Source organism: Heterodontus francisci, chromosome 4, assembly GCF_036365525.1.
Source record: "Heterodontus francisci isolate sHetFra1 chromosome 4, sHetFra1.hap1, whole genome shotgun sequence".
Classification (NCBI taxonomy): domain Eukaryota; kingdom Metazoa; phylum Chordata; class Chondrichthyes; order Heterodontiformes; family Heterodontidae; genus Heterodontus; species Heterodontus francisci.
The window spans coordinates 110,718,080-110,735,066 of record NC_090374.1 but is presented as its reverse complement, the minus strand read 5'-3'; the positions used below and the strand labels follow the sequence as shown (position 1 = coordinate 110,735,066).

General features: G+C 45.6%; 1 protein-coding gene across 1 annotated transcript in view; it reads right to left on the bottom strand.

Annotated features, from left to right (window-relative positions):
- vps13a (vacuolar protein sorting 13 homolog A) overlaps window positions 1-16,987 on the bottom strand; it is a 609,759-nt gene that overhangs the window by 571,732 nt on the left and 21,040 nt on the right. The window contains exon 2 of the mRNA XM_068029994.1: window positions 892-935. Coding sequence (XP_067886095.1) covers window positions 892-935 — 44 coding nt within the window. The remainder of the gene's footprint in view (window positions 1-891; window positions 936-16,987) is intronic.

Below are 16,987 nucleotides of genomic sequence, written 5' to 3'. Positions count from 1 at the left end.
GCGCACCTGTGCCGCAAACCGCCAATCAGCGCTCACCCCATCCAGGCAGCCCACTGTCAGTCACAGACACCAATCAAAGATAGGGCCGGATTAATAGTTTTGGCAGGCCAGAAGAAGCCAATGGCAGATATCCCAAACCCTAATATTGGAAATCCGCCAACTAGCAGAAATATTGCATCCCTGGTCGTTGAGTATACTCAAGGCTGAGGTCGATAGATTTTTGAACTCTAAGGGAATTGGGGGTAGTTTGGGGGCGTGGGGGTGGGATGGGGAAGAGGGGAATAAAAACGGACTGGAAAGTGGATTTCAGGCCAAAGATCTTACTGAGTGGTGCAGCAGGCTCAAGGGACCATATGGCCTACTCCTGCTCCTATTTCGTATGTTAGGAAGGCAAATACTATCTTCAGAAAAGGGTAGATACATCAAAGAAGGTTCCTGTGCTTTTTGGCTGGATGAGGATATGTCCGTCTTAAGCACAGAAGACCATGATTAGATGGTGAGCATTTGAACGTTCCGTTTTTGCTTTACTGCATTTGGAGATTAAATTGGCGATTAAATTTATCGATTGTACACAGAAGGGAGAGGCTTGGCAGGACAACTGGCCTTCTTTTGCCTCCATGTTACCTCCTTCATTTTGTCTTTGCAGCTCCACACTTGATTCTTGACAAAGATTAGACTAGTTCACAGCCAGAGCTCTTGGACTGGCAACAAGTTACACACCTCCACCAGTCTGTTTTCATCCCAACCACCCACCCCCACCCCCCCCCCCGCCCCCCCACTCCAGTAATGGGACCTTACATTGAGCCTTTCATTTTTATTTTTAATGCAGAACACTTAAACAATAGATACAGAATATTTGCCATACAAAACAAAATTTACAGGGCATCTTACCAATGCATTTTCTTTTACTTCCAGGTTATTGAGTACCACATCTCCTGTAAAACAAAAAAGAATTTTATTTTCATTATAAAATAAACTTTTCATGTTGAGGGAGAAGGAATAGCAAGAGATAATATAGACATATATGTATGATAAACTATCATTTGATAGTGAGTTACAATCTATACAATCATTTGACAGCAAGTTGCAATCCAATCATTTAAGTGGACAGTACATACATCAATCCAGATTCAATGAATTTCTACCTTAAACTCAATAGCAAATCTTGGCTATACTGTACAATAAAACCTCTATGATGCTGCTCACAAAAATAGTGTTGCCTGACATGCTAATAGGAGCATTATACTACATTGCTGCAAAGATGCAATGTGGATAGGATGACCTGTTCCTTTAAAGCCACAAAGACGAATTTTCCAGGCTCAGGTGACAAGAAAGGCTGATGGTGAGCATTAAACTCGGTGATCTTTCAAATACTAACCTGCGTTATTTCCAAAGTCAAACATTTAATTAGGACCTGCTATCTCTCTGACCATGTACCAAACATTTTGCAGTGTTAAAATTCTTGCACAATGGTAGCATATGGAGGTGCAGGTTACAGTACTGCATAGCCACGATTCTTGCCTCAAATCTTTTGGTTGTTTGCTGTATACAGCAAAGAATGACAAGCAGAGAGAGGTTGTGAACCACCACAATGGGGGCCAGGGGCTCCAATGATGAACAAGTGCTGCATGCAGGCACTGTTGATGACTCCTTCAGTCATTCTTCTTCTGACTGAGTAGACGGATAGAGTGGCGATTGTCCAGATGGGATCTGTCCTGCTGTGTGTGAACTTTATAGGGTACATCACCACTCCCGTCACAGAAATTCTGTGCCCATGTTTAGCGTGCTGTTTTTAAATTCCTGAAACCGGTCTGGGGTTTTACGAGAAAAGGCTTTTAGCAACATTGAGATTCTGCCATAAACCTTTGAAAGCGTTAGTAAACCACACCATTTTACTGACACTTATGAAAATTCCAGGCTATTATCTAACAGTGAGGCTCACCAGTCTGAAGTAGTTCAGAGTGCAACTTCTGGCATCCATACATGTGCAGTTACATATGGAAGTCACTAAGTTGCTATCAGAGATCTCCACAGGCTGAGCTATAACAGGCCACCAAGAGAGACAGCACTGAAATCAATACAATGGCATCAAGTTGGGGTACTTGCTCGCAAACTCCTCACTAAAGACACCAGAAAGAATATGATCGATACATATAGGAATATGTAATTTTTTTTTTAAATGGTGTGGCAAGTCATAATTACTGCCAAACAAACTCTCTGGTCTTGATAATTTTTGAAATGTGGAGTATCAGTCCTTCAGACATTAATAAGTGTTCGTGATTTAATATTTTTAAAACAAAATACGTTGCCTTTTACTCAGTTAACCTTACTTGCCTTTCTAAATTATTTTGCTTATAGTAAATGATTTAAACCTGATTTAGACTCCATCAATCTGAGGACTCTTCAATTGGTTAAAGAGGATTGCTGTTTCTTGCCCAACTCAGACACCACAGATGCCCTGTTGCAGAATCTAGTTGAACTGTCAGGTTTAGGTGCCAACACCACGAGGGAACTCCAGCTGCTTTGACTGGGTTCAATGAGGTGATTTTCCAACAAATATTGGGGGTCGTGACCCCCGCCGGACGCCTCGCCCCCCCTCGCACCACCTTCCTCCCCACACCCCCCTCGCACCCTCTCACTCCCTCCCCAGCTCCCCCCTCACACCCCCTTCCCTCTCCCTCCATGAAATCGCACAGTTTACTTGTTAGGGCCTCTGCTCCGGGATAGCAGCTAACAACCCCACTGTCTTATGGGCATCTCAGGAGAGACCAAGGCTAAGGAAGGAAATTCTAACAGAAAATCCGGAGCGAAACCCCTAAGGTGGTCATGTGTCACCTTTGGCATGTTTCCGGCAGTTCCTGCAGCCATACTGGTGCCAAACGTCGTACTCTGCACTCCTTTGGACCCCACTAGGAAGGCAGAGAGGGGGTTTTGACGCTTGGGTAACTCACAACCTCCATACATCCACCCAGGCATGCGCCATGGAGAGGTCACTCCATAGTCGCCTCACAGCGACTGACACAACACGGAAGGCAGCAGTTACAGGTAATAAGTCCAGCTCAATTGGCATAGAGATTGGGCGCCACGGGTTGCTTTTGTCAGTGGGAGAGGTCATCGCATCTCACTGGACAGCTACCGCCCGCCTCAAACCGGGCAGCCCCAAGTCAGTAAGGTTCTATCCCGCCACAGCCCACCTGCTTCAATGGGTGCTTGGAGCTCAGGGTCATTGCCCGACAAGTGGACTATAACACGCACCAAACAGCACTACAAACAAAGAAAAGAAAGTACCAGCCCTTCGTTTTGCAAGCTGGAATGTCAGAACTGTGTGTCCTGGCCTGTCGGAAGACCTTACACAAATCAATGACTCTCGGAAGACCGCCATCATTAACAACGAGCTCAGGAGACTCAAAATGGACATTGCAGCACTTCAGGAGTCACACCTCCCCGTGAGCGGATCTCTAGGAGAGCAAGACTATATCTTCTACTGGCAAGGTAGGGATCCTGAAGAACCAAGACAGCATGGAGTGGGCTTCGCCATCAGAAACTCTTTGCTCAGCATGATAGAGCCACCTTCAAATGGCTCGGAACACACTGTCCATCCGACTGCTCACCACCTCTGGTCCAGTACACCTACTCAGCATCTATGCTCCAACACTCTGCTCCGCACCTGAAGTTAAAAACCAGTTCTAAAAGGAACTCCATAATATCATTAGTAGCATTCCTAATACCGAACATTTGTTCCTGCTGGGGGACTTTAACGCCAGGGTTGGGGCCGACCATGACTCATGGCCCTCCTGCCTTGGGCGCTATGGCATTGGAAGGATGAATGAGAATGGACAGAGACTGCTGGAGTTGTGCACCTATCACAACCTCTGCATCACCAACTCGTTCTTTCATACTAAACCCTGTCACCAGGTTTCATGGAGACACCCAAGATCACGTTATTGGCACCAGCTGGTTCTCATCATCACAAGGCGAGTCTCTATAAACAGTGTCCACATCACACGCAGCTTCCACAGTGTGGACTGCGACACCGACCACTCCCTGGTGTGCAGCAAAGTTAGACTCAAACCAAAGAAGCTACATCACTCCAAGCAGAAGGGCCGCCTGCGTATCAACACTAACAGAATTTCTTATCCACAGCTGTTTACATAAGTTTCTAAATTCACTTGAAAAAGCCCTTCAAAACACTCCTGCAGGAGACCAAGTGGGCCAACATCAGAGACACCACTCAGCAATGACCACCTTTGGCAAATGTGAGAAGCAGAATGCAGACTGGTTTCAATCTCACTTTGAAGAGCTGGAACCTGTCATCGCCGCTAAGTGCACTGCACTGTTGAACGACAAGCCCCCAGTGAGTTAACATCCGTAGCACTTAAAGTAGCCAGAAGTGCTGCACAAAGAACAGCCAGGCGCTGTGCAAATGACTACTGGCAACATCTATGCAGTCGTATTCAGCTGGCCTCCGACACCAGAAACATTAGAGGAATCTTTGATGGCATTAAGAGAGCTTTTGGGCCAACCAACAAGAAGATCGCCCTCCTCAAGTCTAAATCAGGGGACACAATCACTGACCAACACAAGCAAATGGACTGCTGGGTGGAGCACTACCTAGAATGTACTCCAGGGATAATGTTGTCACTGAGACCGCCCTCAATGCAGTCCAGTCTCTGCCAGTCATCGGTGAGCTGGACGAACAGCCATCTAAATCGAAACTCAGTGATGCCATTGATTCTCTAGCCAGTGGAAAAGCCCCTGGAAAGGACAGCATTACCCCTGAAATAATCAAGAGCACCAAGCCCGCTATCCTCTCAGCACTCCATGAACTGCTTTGCCTGTGCTGGGATGAGGGAGCAGTACCACAGGACATGCACGATGCCAATATCATCACCCTCTATCAATAACAAATGAGACCGCGGTGACTGCAACAATTAGCGTGTAATCTCCCTGCTCAGCATCGTGGGGAAAGTCTTCGCTCGAGTCGTTATAAACAGACTCCAGAAGCTAGCTGAGCATGTCTACCCTGAGGCAGTGTGGCTTACAGGCAGAGAGATCCACCATTGACATGCTGTTCTCCCTTCACCAGCTATAGGAGAAATGCCATGAACAGATGCCCCTCTACGTTGCTTTCATAGATCTCACCAAAGCCTTTGACCTCGTCAGCAGAAGTGGTCTCTTCAGATTACTAGCAAAGATCAGATGTCCACTAAAGCTACTAAGTATCACCTCATTCCATGACAATATGAAAGGCACAATTCAGCATAGCGGTGCCTCATCAGACCCCTTTCCTATCCTGAGTGGCGTGAAACAGGGCTGTGTTCTCACACCTACACCGTTTGGGAACTTCTCACTGCTGGTCTCACATGCATTCAAGTCTTCAGAAGGAGGAATTTTCCTCCACACAAGATCAGATGGCAGGTTGTTCAACCTTGCCCGTCTTAAAGCGAAGACCAAAGTACAGAAGGTCCTCATCAAGGAACTCCTCTTTACTGACGATGCTGCATTAACATCCCACACTGAAGAGTGTCTGCAGAGAATCAGACAGGATTGCGGCTGCAACGAATGTGGCCTAACCACCAGCCTCAAGAAAATGATCATGGGACAGGATGTCAGAAATGCTCCATCCATCAATATCGGCGACCACGCTCTGGAAGTGGTTCAAGAGTTCACCTACCTAGGCTCAACTATCACCAGTAACCTGTCTCTCGATGCAGAAATCAACAAGCGCATGGGAAAGGCGTTTGCTGCTATTTCCAGACTGGCCAAGAGGGTGTGGGAAAATGGCGCACTGACACAGAACACAAAAGTCCGAGTGTATCAAGCCTGTGTCCTCAGTACCTTGCTCTACGGCAGCGAGGCCTGGACAACGTATGTCAGCCAAGAGCGACATCTCAACTCATTCCATCCTCGCTGCCTCCGAAGAATCCTTGGCATCAGGTGGCAGGACCGTATCTCCAATGCACAAGTCCTCGAGGCAGCCAACATCCCCAGCATATACACCCTACTGAGCCAGTGGCGCTCGACATGGCTTGGCCATGTGAGCGACATGGAAGATGGCAGGATCCCCAAGGACGCATTGTACGGCGAGCGAGTCACTGGTATTAGACCCACTGGCCGTCCATGTCTCCACTTAAAAGACGTCTGCAAACGCAACATGAAGTCCTGTGACATTGACCACAAGTTGTGGGAGTCAGTTGCCAGTGATCGCCAGAGCTGGCGTACAGCCATAAAGGCAGGGCTAAAGAGTGGCGAGTCAAAGAGACTTAGCAGTTGGCAGGAAAAAAGACAGAAGCATAAGGAGAGAGCCAACTGTGTAACAGCCCCGACAACCAATTTTATCTGCAGCGCCTGTGGAAGAGTCTGTCACTCTAGAATTGGCCTTTATAGCCACTCCAGGCACTGCTTCACAAACCACTGACCACCTCTAGGTGCTTACCCATTGTCTCTCAAGACAAGGAGGCCAATGAAGAAAGATGATGATTGGATTTCTGCTTTTACCTGGGCTTGTTTCTCCGGACCCAAGCAATAAGGATGCTGTTTTATAGGAAAGGATTCCCCTACATTCTGGTTTGTCCCTACAGACTCCTTTAAATGCTGTGAGTACCCTTGTTATGTCATCTTGTTGTTATGCATCTAAATATGAAAGCATAGTGTCTAATCTCCCTAACAATTTAATATTAGCTAACCTGATAGTAGAAAGTTCAATTTGAAAATTGCCTAAGCCTCCTTCTGCCTTATCCTCACTATCGCTTTCATTCCTTACTCCCCCTACCAGACACACCTGTGCTTGCTTATCCTTTTGACAAGAATTCCCTATAACTCTCGGGTGTCTTATTCACAACCCCCACACTCACAGCAGTATTTGTACTTGGCCTTACACCTGCAGTCAGAGTTACAGCCTGATCTGTCGTACTCCCGGTCAGGGTCCCTTTCTCTGCATTGGTCTTATGTACCCAAATATGTCCTATGGGTTTACCCCTCAACTTCCAGCATTCTGCACAAAAGGCTTGTGGGCCTTACTTACTTCCACCCTCAGCATCTTTGTTTCTGGCCCGAGGAGGAGATCCCAAAGTGTTCCCAGCTGCAATCATCAGCAATCTCAGCTGTCTATCTGGCTGTTGAAAGCTTCTGCTTCTCTACATGGGTTCTTTCTAACAGAGGGAGGGAATTTTTAAATTCTTCCAGAAGCATTATTTCCCCAAGGATCTCATATGCAGCCGCTACCTTTAATGCCCGCATCCAACGATCAAAATCAATTTGCTTTACCCTCTCTAATTCTAAAGAAGTCTGCCCAGACTGTCCACTAGGGTTCTGAAATTTCTGCCAGTAAGCTTCAGGGACCAACTTATAAGCAGCACGAATAGCCTTTTTTTGCCATCTCAATCTGCAGAAGCCTCCTCAGAAAGTATAGCAGAAACTTAATGAGCTCTGCTTATCAACTTGCTTTGTACAAGCAGTGTCTCGCTTTCCTTTGGCCACTTCATCTGTCTGGCTATCTTTTCAAAAGAAATGAAAAATGCCTCTACGTCCCTTTCCTCAAACTTCGGGAGGGCTTGCACAAATTTAAACTGCTCTTCATTGGGTCCTGGGCTGGAGGCAGATCGTTCCTCACCAGAATTTTCCTTGGAGCTAAGGCCACTCTTTTGACTTAGTTCCAACTTTTTAAATTGGAGTTCCCTTTCTTTTTTTTCCTCTTTGAAATGCTCTCTCCTCTCTTTCAAGTTCCTTCGTTGTCAATTCTCTTTCCTGTTCAAGTTCAAGTTTTTCCATTTCCATTTCTTTTTCAAGTTCAAGCTGCTTCATCTGCAACTGAATTTTAACTAATTCAACTGAATTATCATCTGGATTACCTTTCCTTCTTCCAGTTTCAAATGCTATGCTATTTCTTCAATTATGTCTGCTTTCTTAGCTCCTGGTTTTAACACTAACACCAACCTTTTTGCTAATTCCTTTAGCCTAACCTTGGTTAAGGTTTTCAAATCACTCAGGGATAAATCCTCCTTCTCAAGAAAGGGACGAGTGCACGGTCTCTTCTAGTTCCACTTCTCCACAGGTCACAACATATATTTAAATGTTTGCCCTGTTACCGATGAGTCAATCATATACTCTACGCTATCTAATAAAATACACCAACCAGGTTTCTTCAATAAACAACAAAACTATCTGTTTATTATAAAACAAGACTTATCCAGTAATGAAACAAAGCATCAACACACTGATTGAAATATGGAAATTCCCTTTTTAAATACCACAAGCGCACACACTCACACTGGTTAAAAAGGGAAAAAAAGAAAGAAATTTTCTCTGCATTGCTTTTGCAGAAAAGAGAAAAAAATACTGTTATGACTAGGTGAGAAGGGGTCTCGGGGTTCCCCCTCAGCCTTTGCCTGGTCTTGGTTTCCTGGATAATTGGGGCTCTTTCTGGGGTAGGTGGGACCTCTACAAACAGGATGGTCTTCACCTGAACCAGAGGGGTACCAATATCCTGGGAGGGGAGGTTTGCTAGTGCTCTTCGGGGGGGTTTAAACTAATTCAGCAGGGGAATGGGAACCTAAATTGTAGTGCCAGTGTACAGGATGTTGAGAGTAGTGAGGTCAGGGATATGGTTACAAGGACGCAAGAGGGCACTGGCAAGCAAGAACCTGGTTTAAAGTGTGTCTATTTCAACGCCAGGAGCATCCGGAATAAGGTGGGTGAGCTTGCAGCATGGGTTGGTACCTGGGATCTCGATGTAGTGGCCATTTCGGAGACATGGGTAGAGCAGGGGCAGGAATGGATGTTGCAGATTCCGGGATTTAGATGTTTCAGTAAGAACAGAGAAGATGGTAAAAGAGGGGGGGGTGTGGCATTGTTAATCAAGGAGAGTATTACAGCGACAGAAAGGACGTTTGAGGACTTGTCTACTGAGGTAGTATGGGCCGAGGTTAGAAACAGGAGGGGTGAGGTTACCCTGTTGGGAGTCTTTTATAGACCTCCGAATAGTTCCAGAGATGTAGAGGAAAGGATAGCGAAGATGATTCTCGACAGGGGCGAGAGTAACAGGGTAGTTGTTATGGGGGACTTTAACTTTCCAAATATCGACTGGAAATACTATAGTTCGAGTACTTTAGATGGGTCAGTTTTTGTCCAGTGTGTGCAGGAGGGTTTTCTGACACAGTATGTAGACAGGCCAACCAGGGGCGATGCCACATTGGATTTGGTACTGGGAAATGAACCCGGCCAGGTGTTACATTTAGATGTAGGTGAGCACTTTGGTGATAGTGATCACAATTCGGTTAGGTTTACCTTAGCGATGGGCAGGGACAGGTATATACCACAGGGCAAGAATTATAACTGGGGGAAAGGAAATTATGATGCGATTAGGCAAGATTTAGGATGCGTAGGATGGGGAAGGAAACTGCAGAGGATGGGAACAATCGAAATGTGGAGCTTATTCAAGGAGCAGCTACTGTGTGTCCTTGATAAGTATGTACCTGTGAGGCAGGGAGGAAGTTGTCGTGCGAGGGAGCCGTGGTTTACTAAAGAAGTTGAAGCGCTTGTCAAGAGGAAGAAGGCGGCTTATGTTAGGATGAGACGTGAAGGCTCAGTTAGGGCGCTTGAGAGCTACAAGCTAGCCAGGAAGGATCTAAAGGGAGAGCTAAGAAGAGCAAGGAGAGGACACGAGAAGTCATTGGTGGATCGGATCAGGGAAAACCCTAAGGCTTTCTATAGGTATATCAGGAATAAAAGAGTGATAAGAGTTAGAACAGGGCCAATCAAGGATAGTAGTGGGAAGTTGTGTGTGGAATCAGAGGAGATAGGGGAAGTGTTAAATGAATATTTTGCTTCAGTATTTACAGTAGAGAAAGAAAATGTTGTTGAGAATACTGAGATTCAGGCTATGAGGCTAGATGGGATTGAGGTTCACAAGGAGGAGGTGTTATCAATTTTGGAAAGTGTGAAAATAGATAAGTCCCCTGGGCCAGATGGGATTTATCCTAGGATTCTCTGGGAAGCTAGGGAGGAGATTGCAGAGCCTTTGTCCTTGATCTTTATGTCGTCATTGTCGACAGGAATAGTGCCGGAAGACTGGAGGATAGCAAATGTTGTCCCCTTGTTCAAGAAGGGGAGTAGAGACAGCCCTGGTAATTATAGACCTGTGAGCCTTACTTCGGTTGTGGGTAAAATGTTGGAAAAGGTTATAAGAGATAGGATTTATAATCATCTTGAAAAGAATAAGTTCATTAGAGATAGTCAGCACGGTTTTGTGAAAGGTAGGTCGTGCCTCACAAACCTTATTGAGTTTTTCGAGAAGGTGACCAAACAGGTGGATGAGGGTAAAGCAGTGGATGTGGTGCATATGGATTTCAGTAAGGCGTTTGATAAGGTTCCCCACGGTAGGCTATTGCAGAAAATACGGAAGTATGGGGTTGAAGGTGATTTAGAGCTTTGGATCAGAAATTGGCTAGCTGAAAGAAGACAGAGGGTGGTGGTTGATGGCAAATGTTCATCCTGGAGTTTAGTTACTAGTGGTGTACCGCAAGGATCTGTTTTGGGGCCACTGCTGTTTGTCATTTTTATCAATGACCTGGAAGAGGGTGTAGAAGGGTGGGTTAGTAAATTTGCGGATGACACTAAGGTCGGTGGAGTTGTGGATAGTGCCGAAGGATGTTGTAGGGTACAGAGGGACATAGATAGGCTGCAGAGCTGGGCTGAGAGATGGCAAATGGAGTTTAATGCGGAAAAGTGTGAGGTGATTCACTTTGGAAGGAGTAACAGGAATGCAGAGTACTGGGCTAATGGGAAGATTCTTGGTAGTGTAGATGAACAGAGAGATCTTGGTGTCCAGGTGCATAAATCCCTGAAGGTTGCTAACCAGGTTAATAGGGCTGTTAAGAAGGCATATGGTGTGTTAGCTTTTATTAGTAGGGGGGTCGAGTTTCGGAGCCACGAGGTCATGCTGCAGCTGTACAAAACTCTGGTGAGACCGCACCTGGAGTATTGCGTGCAGTTCTGGTCACCGCATTATAGGAAGGATGTGGAATCTATGGAAAGGGTGCAGAGGAGATTTACTAGGATGTTGCCTGGTATGGAGGGAAGGTCTTACGAGGAAAGGCTGAGGGACTTGAGGTTGTTTTCGTTGGAGAGAAGGAGGAGGAGAGGTGACTTAATAGAGACATATAAGATAATCAGAGGGTTAGATAGGGTGGATAGTGAGAGTCTTTTTCCTCAGATGGTGATGGCAAACACGAGGGGACATAGCTTTAAGTTGAGGGGTGATAGATATAGGACAGATGTTCGAGGTAGTTTCTTTACTCAGAGAGTAGTAAGGGCGTGGAACGCCCTGCCTGCAGCAGTAGTAGATTCGCCAACTTTAAGGGCATTTAAGTGGTCACTGGATAGACATATGGATGAAAATGGAATAGTGTAGGTCAGATGGTTTCACAGGTCGGCGCAACATTGAGGGCCGAAGGGCCTGTACTGCGCTGTAATGTTCTAATTCTAATTCTAACCATAACAGGGTTTAATTTTAAAAACACCGTATTTTTGCTCTCCCTCAGTGAATCTTTATTCACCGCTTTCCAATTGTAAGGCAAAGAAATCTGACAGGGCTTCTTTGGTTTAAACAAGAAAGGTGAAGGTTTATTAGTCTTGAACTCTAATCTGGTCAACGACTACGAGTATGCAACGCGACCATGCTAGCATGCATACGTGATAAACACACACGCAGATAGAGACAGAAAACGTAGAAGGAATAAAGGGGAAGGTTTGAGACAATATCTAGTAGTTTCAGTCCTTTAAGTTTGATGTTGAGTCTTTGGCTGACGGCAAGTCTTGCTGTTCGTTGGGGCCCAGTGCACGCTTTAACTTGTTTCAATGTAGGAGTCTTTTCTCTCTCTCTTTCTCAAGGTTTGTGTGTCTTCAGTGGGTCAGGAGGCTTGTGAGAAAGCGAGAGTGCACCAGCCAGGAGAGATGCTGTCTTGTTCCAGGTTCAGTTACACTCCGCAGTCTGTGTCTTCAAACTATCCTGTGTCCAATTCAAAAAGCTTGGACCAGACCGTTACACATGTGACCAGCTGGTTAAACCATTTCTGCATTTGTGGATTCTAACATCTCAGCAGACGCTGGAATGCGAGCTTCCTTACACCTTCAATGTCTGGTGATCAAAATCCATGAGTTAATTGGACCAGGGAGTAGTTCTTTGTCTCTCCAAGCACTGCCTCTTAGTATGTAAATGTCCTTCCAGCCAAGTGTCTGGTGCTCTACTGTAAAACAAGTCATTTCTTCACTCCAGCAACAGTTTAAAAATTAATGTTCATATGATGAAATTAATATGCCTCATTCTTGGCAGGTGGGGGTCTTCATGACAATATTTTTGGCCAAATACTTGTTAATTCTTGAAGAAAACTGATGAGATATGTTGTGTCCAGAAATGACATACAGTCTGGTGTCTGAGAATGCGTAGACGTGTCACTGGGATCTTTTCTGGAGCAATTCTTTTCAGGTGGCATTGAGAACTAATCTGGCAGGTTTTTCCAGCTTCAGGAGAAATGCAGCATCAGGGGTTTTAGCTCCCCCACACTGCATCTTTGCAGGGTTTCATAGAGACAGGAGGAAAGAGATGAGCTGGGTGTTTCTCTTGGCAGGTTGATCTCCAACTACCTTCAAACACAGTCCACACCCCAAAGTAACCAAAATATCTCAGAAGCGAAACCCCAAACAGCAAGTCAGAACCGCCTGACCACTATAAATCTTGACATGTCACTGCTCTGTATACATCTTCCCCAAGTTACCAAGGTTTCTGTTGTTTATTGAGCTTAAGGCATGTGATATCCAGTAAAGGTTTGTTTTCAATCAAGACCTCTCAGTAACCCTTATAAGAAAGACATCCACAGAGTCTTTTCAGTTTTCCCAAATAAACCAATGTCCCATAATTCTAACACACGAATCCTCAAAAAAAAAATTAAAAAACACTTCCATAACATTGCGAACTCCCCAACTGTTTCCCCTCTTCTTGTGAGAATTGATGTGCAAAAGACAAGGCTGAAGCATTTGCAACCATCTTCAGCCAGATGTGCCAAGCAGATGATCCATCTCAGCCTCCTCCTGAGGTTCCCATCAACACAGATGCCAGTCTTCAGACAATTCGATTCACTCCATGTGATACCAAGAAACAGCTGAAGGGTATAACAAAAGGCTATGGGCTCTGACAATATCCCAGCTGTAGTACTAAAAACTTGAGCTGCAGAACTAGCTGTGCCCCTAGCAATGCTGTTCCGGTACATCTGCAACATTGGCATCTACCAGACCATGTAGAAAAAAGCCTAGGTATGTCCTGTCCTCAAAAAGCCGGACAAATCCAATCCAAAAAACTACCGCCCCATCAGTTTACCCTCCATCAGCAGCAAAGTGACAGAAAGTGTCACTGACAGTGCTACCAAGTGGTATCTAGCTAAAACCTGCTCACAGATGCCCAGTTTGTGTTCCACCATGGGCATTCGACTCCAGACTTCATTACAGCCTTGATCCAAACATGGACAAAGGAGCTGAACTCAAGAGGTGGGGTGAGAATTACTGCCCTTGACATCAAGACTGCACTTGACTGATTGTGGTATCAAGGAGCCCTGGCAAACTTGAAGTCAATGGGAATAAAGGGAAAAACACTCCACTGGTTGGAGTCATTCCTAGCACAAAGGAAGATGGTTGTGGCTGTGGAGGCCAAACATCTAAGACTCAGGACATAACCACAGGAGTTCCTCAGGGTAGTGTCCGAGGCCCAACCATCTTCAGCTACTTCAATGACCTTCCCTCCATCATAAGGTCAGAGTGGGGTATTTTGGCTGCTGATTGCATAGTGTTCAATACCATTCACAACTCCTCAGATACTTAAGTAGTCCTATGTCATATGTAGCAAGACCTGGACAACAGCTTGGTCAGATAAGTGGCAAGTAACATTTGTGCCACACAAGTGCCAGGCAATGACCATCTCCAACTAGAGAAATGTTGGCATTCAATGGCATCATCATCACTGAATTTCCCCATTGTCAACATCCTGGGGCTTACCACTGACTAGAAACCTAACTGGACCAGTCATACAAATACTGTGGCTAAAAGACCAGGTCAGGGGCTGGGAATTCTGAAGCTACTAACCCACTTCCTGACACCCCAAAGCCTGTCCACAATGTACAAGGCACAAGTCAGGGGTGTGGTGGAATACTCCACATGCCCGAATGGGTGCAACTCCAACAACACTCAGGAAAGCTGGACACCATCCAGCACAAAGCAGCCTGCTCGATCAAAACCCCACCCACCACCTTAAGCATTTACTCCCTCCACCACTGGCACACCATGGCAGCAGTGTATACCATATACAAGATGCACTGCAGCAACTTGCCAAGCCTCCTTTGACAGCACCTTCCAAACCAGCGACTCTTAACATCTAGGACAGGGTTGTCCAACCTATTCACATGGGGCGACCATATTACAATTTTTGTCCTACACTGTGGGCCGATAAGAACATTTCAGAAAGATAAAGACATTAAAATTTTATCTTACTATTAAGCAAAACAACTAATTTGCATTTTTGTGAAGAAGCTTTAAATGAGAAGACTAATTTATTGACTTACTTTCTCATCACTATATTAAACACTGACTTAGTGACATACCTGGCATTGTTTTTGCTTGCATTAGTAGTCAATCTCTGCCTGCACACTTGATGTAGTGTTACAGAGTATTCCAGATAGAGTCGGAGTCATAGAGAGATACAGCACTGAAACAGGCCCTTTGGCCCACCGAGTCTGTGCTGTCCATCAACCACCCATTTATACTAATCCAACATTAATCCCATACTCCCCACCTTCCCTCAATTCTCCTATCACCTACCTATACTTGGGTAAATTGGCCATTGTAAATTGCCCCATCAACCTGCAAGTCTTTGGCTGTGGGAGGAAACCGGAACACCAGGCGGAAACCCACGCGGTCACAGGGAGAACTTGCAAACTCCGCACAGGCAGTACCCAGAACTGAACCTGGGTCGCTGGAGCTGTGAGGCTGCAGTGCGAACCACTGCGCCGCCCCGATAGGCAATCTTGATGCCTTTCTCTACCCTCTGTCGCCGTCTTCTCTCTTTCTCTCCCAACCACACCCCGCCCCATCTCTCTTTCCCCCTCCCCCTCTCTCACTCCCCGCTCCCTTTCCCGCCAACTCCTTGAACCACGCGAAAACAGCAGAGGTGGCCAATACCAGTGCCCCTGCACCGCAAACCGCCAATCAGCGCTCACCCCGCCTGGGCATCCCACTTTCAGTCAGTAACAGACAGGTATCCACAATCCCGCAGATGCAGGTCCCACCTACCCCTCTGCCTGTCGGGCATGAACAGGAGAGCCATGGGCAGCCCGCTGTCAGTCACAGAGGACTGTCAGGCCGAATTCTGGCCCAAGGGCCATATGTTGGACAACTCTGATCTAGAAGGACAAGGACTAGAGTTACATGGGACCACCCCCTGCAAGTTCCCCTCCTAACCACACACCATTCTGATTTGGAACTATATAGTCATTCCTTCATTGTCACTGGGTCAAAAGCCTGGAACTACCTCCCTAACAGCACTGTGGGTTATCTACACTAGATGGGCTGCAGTGGTTCAAGAGGGCAGCTCACCACCACTTTCTCAAGGGCAATGAGCAACGGGCAACAAATGCTGGCCTTGCCAGTGATGATCTCATCCCATGAAATAGGTAAAGAAGAATTTCTACACTTCCAATTGTGTGAGAATATAGTGGAGCAGTCTTTGGCTCCCCTGCAACATAGCCAGATATAACTTGAACTCTCAAATCCACCATGCCCTTCTTTGATCAATCACAAATGTGGAGGGGGACATATTAAAACGTGGGAGCTTACCGCAATTTGACAAACACAATTCCCCCTTTGCTACGGGTTAGATTGCTCCTGAACACCCTCAGCCCAAACTGTATTGTATTGGTACTGCTGGAGCAAACACTATTTTGTAACTTTAACAAACAGTAACTGCATTTATACAACAACCATAGTAAACCGAACTCTGAACACATTATAAGCATGTCCAGGTTGCATATTCCTACAGTACTATGCAGTACACCATAAGGCTGGATGCAGTTGTAATAGATTTATGTTAACCATCAAACTTAAATGCAACTAAGCAGCTTGCACTTCAGACAAAACTGCATGCAGTATAACAATTTCCACTAACACCTTGTTCTTTTACATCAGAGTTCACGACTGAAGGAAAGTTGAGTCTACTTTCAGGGCTTTCCAAATATCATATAATGTTAATGAACGGTCCAAGATAAACTGCACATAGAAATCAAGGCTGCCTCATGGAGGCTGATGGGTGAAGTAAGTAACCAGCAACGCTATTATCATCAGTGTGTTGCCAGTTAGCAGTCTCTGCACATCCAAGTGGTACACTTTACTATAATATTTATTTATTTTAGAGCCCAAGTGAATCCCCACTTAATGTCCACCACCTACATACAATTGATGTACAATTAACAAGGGTGGTGTGTGTAACTTGGAGGTGGTGGTATTCCCAAATGCCTGCTTCCCTTATCCTAGGTGATAGAGGTCGCAGATTGTTGGTTAAGAAGGTGCATGTGCATCACTATAGGTAAATCCTTATAAAAGTGAGTAAAGATTAGCTTTAGTTCTATCCTTCACCCCCTGGCTTTCTGGACCATAACATTATAGCAGAAGATAGTTACCAAAAAGAGAAGGTTGGAAACTAAGGGGAAAAAAAGAGAGACAGAAAATTACAAATCAAGTAGTCATTGTGAGAAGTGGCACAAAGCAAGTGTAAACTGTCAAGGTATGATTGTGTGCCGATATTCTCGGAGTCTGTACCATACAACCAGTGGAAGAATGAAGCTGATATGTGGATATAGGTTATATCACCACCGAAGAGAAAGGATATTGTGCTGTTGCATCCTACAAGAAGTAAAATCAGAAGTAAAGTATATTGTGAGATCGAGGCCCA